We start from the raw sequence: 9,769 nt of genomic DNA on the forward strand, positions 1-9,769 counted from the left end.
GCCCCTGGGACTCCGCACTAATGACTATCTAAAGCGGGTAGGGGGGCTCTTGGCTCCCAGAGCAATCTCTACATCCTAGCCTGCTTCTTGCTTTTCAGTCAGGTGCCGCTTTCAGCACTAGCCTTCCAGACGCAATCCTGTGTCCTGAGGCGCGCCCCTCGGGGTCTCACAACTCCCCGGACTCGCAGCCTGCGGTCGTCATGCTTCTACAATCAGTGCATGTTCCTCGCTGACGTCAGTAGGAGCTGTCCTGGCGCTATATAAGGCTGGCGACGGTCCCGGGACAGACCCCGTATTTCCCAAGGCGCCCTCAGTGCTCCCCAAGGGACAGCGACTGAAGCTCCGTCCTGCGAGGTGCAGACGCTCTTCGCTCTTCGGCAACCGTGAGTGGCTCAGAGCGTCCACCAGACTCCAGCACCGGGACTCTGCGCTTAGCTAACCTACCGCATCCGCCTAGAGGGAGGGAGGGAGGACAGGGTGCCACAGCACTGGGCAGCGGCCGCTGGCTGCAGGGGAGGCTGTGGGCATGGGGCAGCACCTGCAGAGCCCCGGAGGGGTTCTGGATGTGCACGGGAAAGGGAGTAGCACTACCTGTGACTGCCTCGGGCGCACCTCACCTTGCACTGCCCCTGTGTGTCCAGGACTGGTGGCACCATGAGGCAGGCGGGACGTGTGGCTCTCCTGGCGGCTGTGCTACTCCTGGCACAGTTGCACCCAGGGAGCAGCCAGTGGAGCCCAGAGGCAGCGGCTGCGGCGGGGGTCCAAGACCCGAGTCTGCGCTGGAGTCCTGGGGTGCGGAACCAGGGAGGCGGGGCTCTCGCCCTCCTCTTGCTGCTGGCGGAGCACTTCCCACACCGAGCAGGGCCCGGTCGATGGGGACCCGGGGTGGCTAGCGAGCGACTGCGAAGGGACGACCCTCCTCTGTCGATTGACCTCACCTTCCACCTGCTGCGGACCCTGCTGGAGCTGGCGCGAGCTCAGAGTCAACGGGAGCGCGCCGAGCAGAACCGCATCATATTCGACTCCGTGGGCAAGTGATCGGTGGGGTCTGGGCCCTGTAAACCTCGACCCCTCCCTTCTCCCACTCCCACCCTGCTGGGACATGTGCAAGCTGACCCAGTCCCCCAGGACTGTGGCGGTCAGAGACACCCTGAGCACTCTGCATAACTATTTTTAAATAAAAGTGCTGAAGAGCCTTTGGCTTCCATTGGGGGGCGCGGGAAACCAGCGCAGGGTGGGGATCCCAGACTGGCAGGAGGGAACCTGATGCTGCGGGAGGGCTCCACGAGAATCGCTTAGGGGCCGTGTGCCAGTGGCTTAAGTCCCCCAAGAATGCACATCCCAGCGCCACCGCAGCTCCCCCCCTTTCCTCTTGGCACTGAGTTCTGCCCTCCAGCCGAATGACAAGGAGGTGCCCAATAGGGGTACCGAAATGGTCCCAGTTACGGGAAGGGTGGGATGGTGGTGAGTGGCCTGAGGAGCCCGGCTGGGCTGAGCGAGCAGTGAAAGGAGCTGCGGCCAGTTGCTTTAGTCCTTTATGGAGCCCTCCCCCTCCGCGGGACTGCCAGGTGGTGCGGTGGTCTCTGCAGAGCGCCAGCGCTGGACCCAAGGGAAGTGGCTTCTCAGCGGGGCCGTCAGTGCTGGGCTGTGACGAGAGAGAAAGTTCCATCGGGTGTGAGCGCAAAAGGAGCAAGGCTGCTGTGCACCCAGCTAGGCTGTTTTCCCTACCAGGGGGTTTCTCCCCCACACACGCGCTTCCCTACCCAACCCAGGCTTCCCAAGTCCCAGAGGAGAGCTGGGGGGAATGGGGGTGTGCTTCTGCATGGAGGGAGCAAGGGACAGGAGCACGCCAGCCAAGTCCCTTCGAGCCAACTCACCATCCAGCTGCTCTTCCTCTGGCCCTGCGCCACCCTCTTCCCCATCCAGTGGTGCCTCCTCGTCGTCTTCCTCCCCAGAAGCTCCTAGAGCACAGGGAAGCCCTGAGTCAGAGCCCCCTTTTCTGGTCACCCCGCCCCTCCCCCACGGGCAGGGCCGGGCCTCCCAGTCCCGGTAGCCGCTGCCCCATTCTCCCTCCTCCTCACCGGGCTGGAAGTCGATGGTCCTCAGCATTTCAGCCACATGCTCCACGCTCACGCTGAACTGCTCCATACTTTCGTAGCCAGGCTCTGGCCTCCCAGCCAGCTCCACTTTCGACATTGTGCCGACCCTGCAGCAATGGCAGCCGTTCAGCTGGAAACGCTCCAACACCCTCTCCCGCTCCCCTTGACATGGCAGCCCCTGCGCCCAGTCCTTTCCATCCCCACTGCCCCCACTCACTTATTGATCAGCTCCTTGGCCTGCTGCAGGGAAGAAAGGAGAACAGAGTAAGCCATTTGCCAGCCTCTAGCAAAGCCCCATTTCTGGCGCCCACCACAGCCCTGTGGCGCGTAGGGGGGGTGCTTGACCCAGTTTGTTAAGAAGAAAGAAAGCTCAGAAGGTAGGTGACTGACTGCTCAAGGCTGTAGGGCAAATAAGTGCTAGAGATGAGAGTTTAACTGAACCCAGGTCTCCAGGTGTCAAGGCCCCTAGGGGCAGGGCCCACCCTCCCCTGGCTAACCTGCAGGTAGACGGCCATCTGTGGTTCCTCCATGGACTGGATCGCCGACTCCACCAACTTCGAGGAGGCTTCCAGGTGGTCTCCGTACTGGCGGATGAGGCCCCGAACGTGCTGCAGCTTCTCCTCCTGCTCCCGGGCCAGCGCCTGCAGCAGCTCTCCCTTCCTCTCCTCCAGCACTGCGCACAGGGTCTCGAACCTCTGGTTCAGCAACTGCTTCTGCCTCCGGCTGTTGTCCTGAAAAACCAGGAGCGAAGAGGGTGGCTTGTAGCTGGACGGGCACACCCCCACTGGCCAATCCCCACTTAATGGAACTCACAAAGTCCAAGAAGGAAAACAATCACACCACCAATTAGTGATAGAGCCAGAAGGCCAGCCGAGAACTGCCCATTCCCAGATCTTTTCAGTAATGATAATAACATACTAAAGGAGTTTCATGGTTGCTATCTGTTCCTCTGGCTCTGGATTTTGTTATCTCATTTAATTCTCAAACAGATCCAATGAGGTAGCTGCCATATCATTTCATTATAATCATTTATATGTAATTAAAAAAAAAAGCAAAGCACAAAGAAGTTATGTAGCCAGAGCAAAGTCAGAGAGCTAATGAGGAGCACAGCCAGAATTCAAACCCAGCAGACTGACCCTACACACCCAGGAGCCTGGAAACTCCCCCGCTCCATCCCAGCTCACCTCGATGGTCTGGCACACCTCCTCCATCTGCGTGATCACTGCTTGCACGCGGTCATTGCCGGCCACCAGCATTGCGATGCCATCGCTCAGCTCACTCTGCCACACACAGGCCAGTGCTCAGGGCCTGGGCCAGAGCCACGCCCCTCCCTGCACCCAGGCCCCTCCTGGAGGGGCTGTCCCTTCCCCCCACCCGCAAGGCATCTTCAGGCAAAGACCTAGAGAGCCTAGAACCATCCCAAACGTGTGGAAGCATATCCTGTAGGCAATCAATGGAAGGAAGTGGAGAGGGAAAGCCCCGCAACACCAATGGGAAAGAAACAGACATTTGTCAAATAGTTGCCAAATGCCAGGCTCTGGGCTCCAAGCTTCACTTGTAGCTTCCATCCGTCCTCAAAAATGTTCAGGGATTACCATTGGGATAATGCTGCCTCTTCTCCATTCTCTGTATTCCGTGACTGATGTGGCTGTGTGTTCAGTTTCTTTTAACTGTTCGCTAATTCTCTCTTCGGAAACATCTGTCACTTAATTCATCTCTTGAATATTTTATGACAATTATATTTTTATTTTTAAAAGTTCTGTTTTGTTCTTTGTGAAATCTGTATTTTTGATAGTCTACTATTACTTGAGTTTTAAATTCCATTTTTTAAAGTCTTCCAGACATACTATTTTCCAATAACTCCAATATCTGAATTCCTCAGGGGTCTAGATCAGTAGATTGTTTTTTTTTTTTGCCAATTCTGCTCATGGGGTACATTTCTTTGCCTCTCTTTAATAATGAACTAATCTTTTATCGTTCTTCATCTAAAGAAAACCCAAAGGCCTAAATTGAGGGGCTTTTCCCTCCAGACACAACTTCTACTTGTTTTTGTCAAAAGCCAGGTGGCTTTTAGCTTCTGGGATCCAGTTACCTTATGATTCCTGGGGGTCTTCAACGCAGGCACTTAGGGCTTGGAGATGGAATCTCATCTCTGGCTCACAATACTGCTAGGCTTGGCGTTGGGGTGTCCTGCCTTTTCTGTATTCACTGCTCGGGGTCCACTTCCCTCCACTCAGTCTCTGTCCTCTCCTCCACCACCTGCCTCCTCTGGTTGCTTTCCTTTGTGCCTACCAATATCATTTTAAAATCACGCTTCATATCGAATAGAGTTGTGTGATGGTGAGGCCTTGGGAGTCTCTAGGCCACCACAGTGAAGCCGCCCCTCAGCCATTATTAACCTGATCCTCACAACACCCCTCAGAAACGGGCCTTTCATTCCCCTTTTGCAAGTGAGGACGAGAGAGGCCCCGCACTGAGTCACACATAGACCCGAACGAGCCCTGATCTCCCTGCCTTTAAAGCCAAGTGGAGCGAGAGCCTGGAGTCCGAGACCCTGCCTCACGTCCCTACCTCCACCTGCCTGCTCCCTCCTGCCACTCCTTGGTACCTTCTGGCGTTTGTAAATGGTGGGCAGTGGCGCCACCTCACAGTCCTTATGGGCGCCGAAGACCTTGCAGAGAGAGCAGGTGGGCACTTCACAGCTCAGGCAGTAGATATTGATCTTCTCGTCTTCGTGCTCCTCACACATGAGATGCTGCTCAGCCTTGGAGTGCAGAGGCCTGCAGGGAGGCGGGCGGGGGGCTCAGGGGCCCAGGCGGGGGAGGTGGGCTCTGAGACTGTAGGGCCTGTGAACACTTTCTCTGCAGCTTTCACCTCTACTACCTTCTCTGCTCCTGCAGCTGGTGCTAGAGCCAGGCATTAGGTACCGCCTCGCTGCCCTGCACTCGAGGGCTGCAAAGACCCAAGGCTAGAGGCACCAAGGCCCAGGACTCATCTACTCCTGAGACATGCCACTGAGTAGCACATTGTGGGCGGTTGGTCAGGACCTTGCTGGTGAACCGCCAGCCCCTTTCCAGGTGGAGAGGTGAGGGGGACTCCCTGGCCAGGTGGCAGAGACTGCCCAAGCTAGGCAAGCCGGGCAAGTCCCTCCCCTCTCTGGGTCCAGTCCCCTCCTCTGACACCCAAGGGGCAGGTTCATTGTTTCAGTCCCTCTCTTCTGGCTCTCTGGGCCTGGCTGGGCCTCAAGGAGGAGCCCTGACAGCTCACCGGGATGACTCCTGCTTGTAAATGTCAATGATGTTCTCCACTAGCAGGTTTCGCTGCAGGCCATACACACCATGTCGGTCCAGGACAACCTCATGCCTGCAGGATGGACAGCGGAAACGGCCTCCCGAAGACACAGTGGTGGAACCCCTGGACTGCCACAGAGGGTTGGAGGCCTGTGGGGACAGGCAGAGTGAGTCATGAGGAGAGGGTTTAGGGTGGAGGAGAGGAGACAGTGGGCCCCTCTCTATGACTGGGCCCTCTTCTGAGCAACCCTGGGTGGATGGCCAAGGAGATCTCGCATCCCACCTTTCAGTGTCCCTCAGTCTAGCTTTGGTCAAAGCCAAGTCAGGATAGATTCCCCCCAAGGGGAACTGGGGGAGACATTAGTCTTTGTTAGGAAGGCTGAAATCTGAGTGGCATAACCTGTGTCCTCCAGCCTGGGGCTCTCACTGTTCACCTCTGGGAGTATGCCCCAGCACCAGACAGGAGGACAGGTAAGCATAACTGTGGAACAATCGGGTAGACAAAACAGAGGTGCCAGGAATTCTGGGAAGTCTCTCTAGAGACTGGGAGTTAGGTTCTTGTTCTGTGCCAGCCCTGTTCTGCAGTGTAGATGTGGGCAAGCAGTTGGCCTCTGTAAAATTAAATATTGAGGGTGCAAGGTTTGGGGGAGAGGATTTAAACAAATGTATCCCTGCCCTAGGGACAAGCAGATACAACTACTGCTGTCTCCAGCAGGCTGAGCATTAGGCTCAGTCATGAGATGGGGCTTATAAGCTAACATGGAGATGTTCATTCCTTACTTTCACTAACACCATTTAAAAAACTTGCTTCTTCTTCCTAAACGGGACAAGATTGCGCAGCATTGAGGAACTATCCCTGAACCAAGCAGGACCAGTCACTTTTCCTCTAGGAACTTGGATTGAGACCCAGAAAGAACTGAGGGAGCTCAGTTCATTCAGGAGCTGGTGGTGTGGTCACCCAAGTCTGGAGCAGGTGGAAGTTGGAGGGCTCAGAAACGAGGAGCAGTGCCAGAGAGAAGAGCCACATTGTGGAGCACAGCCGAAAGGCAAGACTGGGAGCGGCTGCTTTAGTCCCTTGATCTTCACTTGCCTCCTGTTTTTAATTTGAGAGCCCTGAGCTTCTAGGGAGATGTGTGGAATAAAGACGGGATTCCACGCCTCTCTTCCAGTTGGGTGTGGCCCATACTGGCCATGGGATATAGATTCAGGTGTTTTGTGCAATTTCTAGGAAATACTTTTAATGGGAGGGGGGTGAGGGTTACTCCACTCTTTGCCCTTTCCTGCTGGTGGAATGACAATGGAATAGCTTAAGTTGAAGCAGCCGCCTTGAGCCAGGAGGTAGCTGAGAATGGCAACGAGAATACAGAAGTGAGTCTCTGAGAGTGTGAGGCCAAAACTATATTTTTACCTTTTAAAAGTCATTATTATTTGGCAGAGTTGACTCCTCACTGGGTAGAAGACCATGCATTTCTAGAGAGCAATGGAGCAAGAACCTGTTGCCTTAAAAAACTTTTTTTGAGCCTGTTAACATTTTAATGTCAGGTGTATTCCTGCAGTTGGGCTCCATGAAGCCCTCCAAATCTGTGTGCTCTCCATCAGCTGGAAGGCCAGCTGGAAGGCCCTCTGTGAGTGTGCCATGTAGAGACCATCCGTCCAGACTGTCTGTGTCTCCTGCAGTAGCCAGAGAGGTAGACAAGGTAGGAGATGTGGGCCCGCGTGAAGGGGGCAGCCTCTTTCGGGGAGCGCGACTGACACATGTCACACATGTCACACATATCACAGTTTGGAAGGTTTTCTTGAGAATCATAAGAAATTAATATTTTAATCATAAAACTGAAAAAGATTATTTAACATCCAACAAATGTTTTGAGGGATGATTAAATATCACTTTACTGGGTCTCCCTGGTGGCCTAGGGGTTAAGGCTCAGCACTAGCTCCCTGCCACCACTTCAATCCTGAGTTGAGTTCCATCCCCGGACAGGGAGCTGACCCACATGGCGCGGCAGACCTCTCCTGTCTCACCCACTGCTCTCCTCAGCAGTGTACTTTGTCAGTCTGCCTGTTCTGCTCCCCACTCTGCATCTGGTGAATCTTTCACCCCCAACACGTCTGGCCTATACCTCAGTTCTGTAAGCATAAATAAATATTTTAAAGGTACTGATAAGGACTGTCTCATATCAAAGGCTGACATTCTTAGGTTCATTATGGTGAGAATTTCAGAGCCCCTGGCTAGTGTGTGTTTGCCTGTGAGATGGCAGAGGGAGCTGGTGGTTTTTCTAGCACTCTCCTCCAGGCAGGCCACTGTCTCTGGCTCCCACAGCCCACCCCCATTCCCCGAGAAGGGCAAGTCTGTCCTACCAGCCCCTGGCTGTCGCTGGAGCGCCCTCTTCCGGTCCGATGTTAGTAGCGGCTGAAACCCCCTATGCAATAGCTGTGGTGGGTGTGGGGTGCTTCCTACCGGGTCCCGCCAGTCACGTGGCTCCACTTCTCACCTCACACCTGCACCAGCTCTTTATTTCCATATCGTATCGGTGTCTGTTACATTTAAATATTAAGTTCAAGAAGGATTTTTATAGAGCTTACGCAGGACAGGACGCTCTGATGGACAGGACACAGAGTGACCGGGACGCCCCAGCGTCTGCCCCAGCGCTCACTGCTCTGCTGGGGCTAGGGCTGCTCAGTGGGGTGGGCACCCTCACACGCGCCGGGGGGCACAGAAGAAACTTTCTGGAAAGCTATAGACAGTATCTGACTGAGTCGTTCCACTCTGGACTTTATCTAAATAATTTAAATTACAGTGATTTATGCACCAAGATTTATGGCAAAAGATATTCACCAAAGCTCTGGGACAATCGGGTACATGAAACAAATAATGGTAACCCCATTCAATGGGATAATCTCGATCAGTTAAAAAGAATGAAGGCGGGCCCTCCCTGGTGGCGCAGCGGGTTAAAGCACAGCACTAAGAAGCTAAAGCCACTTCCGCATGAGTTGATTCCCGCCTTGCCCTGGAGGAGATCCACATGGCGTGGCAGACCTCTCCTGACCCGCCCGCTGCTCCCCTCAGCAGTGTACTTCGTCGATCTGCCTGTTCTGCTCCCCACTCTGTCTCTGGTGAATCCTCTCACCCTCTGCATCTCTGACCTGTACCCCAGTTCTGTACTAATAAATAAATAAATCTTTTTAAAAAAAAAAAGAATGAAGGCGTGAATGCACTTCATGGCAACTTGTCAAACACTCCAGTGGAAAGGGTAATTTAGAGAAGATTGAAAGAAGATTTATTTTTTGGAAAACAGTTTATTATATTTGCTAGATGCCCATTTCTTGGTGGATTTTACTATGTGAAAGGGAAGAATGGCAGGATATATTACCAGTTTATAGTATTGGTCTCTCAGGGGGTGGGAGGATGGGGGAATCTGTACTACAGGTTGTATTACCTATAAGATTTGAATTTCATATGATACTACTGTATTATTTTATAATCAAAATTAACAATATAGTTGCTTTTTTAAATGGAAAAATGCTGGCATTTAACAGGAGAGGAAAGGCTAAGTGAGTCACTATGGTGTTAATATGTAACTCTTTTTTTAAAAAAATATTTTATTTATTTGTTTGTTTATTTACACAAGAGCTGGAGTATAAGCCAGAGTGCAAGAGGATTCACCCGAGACAGAGTGGGGAGCAGAACAGGCAGATCTATGAAGTACAATGCTGAGGGGAGCAGCAGGTGGGTCAGGAGAGGTCTGCCACACCATGTGGTTACCTCCCCTTTTTCCCAGGAGCACAAGGATGGTTCAACATCAGAAAATCAATTAATGTAATCCATCACATCAACTGACAGAAGAATAAAAACCACATAATCATATCAACAGATGTGGAGAAGGCTTTTGACAAAGTTCAACACCCATTTATGTTTAAGACCCTTGAAATCCTCAGAATAGAAGGAACATACCTCAACATGATAAAAGCTGTCTATAATAAGCCCACAGCCAATATTATCCTCAACGGAGAAAAGCTGAAAGTCTTTCCTTTGAAATCAGGAACAAGACAAGGGCGTCCACTATCACCACTGCTCTTCAACATAACACTGGAAGTTCTAGCCAGAGCAATAAGACAGGAAAAGGCATACAAGGAATCCAAATAGGGAAAGAAGAAGTAAAACTATCCTTATTTGCAGACGATATGTTAATTTATATGGAAAACCTTAAAAGCTCCACAGAGGAACTAAGCAAAACCATCCACCAGTTTAGCAAGGTAGCAGGATATAAAATCAACACACAAAAGTCAGAGGCTTTCCTATACACAAACAACCAAGCAGAAGAAGCAGAGATTAAAAAAAAAATCCCCTTTTCAATTAAAACAAAAAGAATCAAATACCTG

The 9,769-nt window shown here is 52.5% G+C and overlaps 3 protein-coding genes across 3 annotated transcripts in view; 2 read left to right on the plus strand and 1 right to left on the minus strand.

Moving 5' to 3' along the window:
- The window catches only part of MPV17 (MpV17 mitochondrial inner membrane protein), a 10,490-nt gene extending 10,307 nt beyond the window's left edge, over positions 1–183 (plus strand). The window contains exon 8 of the mRNA XM_012727607.1: positions 99–183. The gene's annotated coding sequence lies outside the window, so the exon portion shown is untranslated. The remainder of the gene's footprint in view (positions 1–98) is intronic.
- A 122-nt stretch (positions 184–305) lies between these two features.
- UCN (urocortin) lies at positions 306–1,049 on the plus strand. The gene is made up of 2 exons (XM_004686360.2): positions 306–383; positions 642–1,049. The coding sequence occupies exon 2, from the start codon at positions 655–657 to the stop codon at positions 1,036–1,038; it is 384 nt and encodes a 127-aa protein (XP_004686417.1). The 5' UTR covers positions 306–383; positions 642–654; the 3' UTR covers positions 1,039–1,049.
- A 505-nt stretch (positions 1,050–1,554) lies between these two features.
- The window catches only part of TRIM54 (tripartite motif containing 54), a 15,437-nt gene continuing 7,222 nt past the window's right edge, over positions 1,555–9,769 (minus strand). The window contains exons 2-9 of the mRNA XM_012727602.1: positions 5,367–5,539; positions 4,708–4,879; positions 3,284–3,379; positions 2,597–2,830; positions 2,317–2,339; positions 2,082–2,206; positions 1,878–1,961; positions 1,555–1,645 (exon numbers count right to left, since the gene is read on the minus strand). Of these exons, the coding sequence (XP_012583056.1) occupies positions 1,635–1,645; positions 1,878–1,961; positions 2,082–2,206; positions 2,317–2,339; positions 2,597–2,830; positions 3,284–3,379; positions 4,708–4,879; positions 5,367–5,539 (918 nt within the window). The 3' untranslated portion in view covers positions 1,555–1,634. The remainder of the gene's footprint in view (positions 1,646–1,877; positions 1,962–2,081; positions 2,207–2,316; positions 2,340–2,596; positions 2,831–3,283; positions 3,380–4,707; positions 4,880–5,366; positions 5,540–9,769) is intronic.

Source organism: Condylura cristata, unplaced genomic scaffold (genome assembly GCF_000260355.1).
Source record: "Condylura cristata isolate star-nosed mole 26May11 unplaced genomic scaffold, ConCri1.0 scaffold00020, whole genome shotgun sequence".
Classification (NCBI taxonomy): domain Eukaryota; kingdom Metazoa; phylum Chordata; class Mammalia; order Eulipotyphla; family Talpidae; genus Condylura; species Condylura cristata.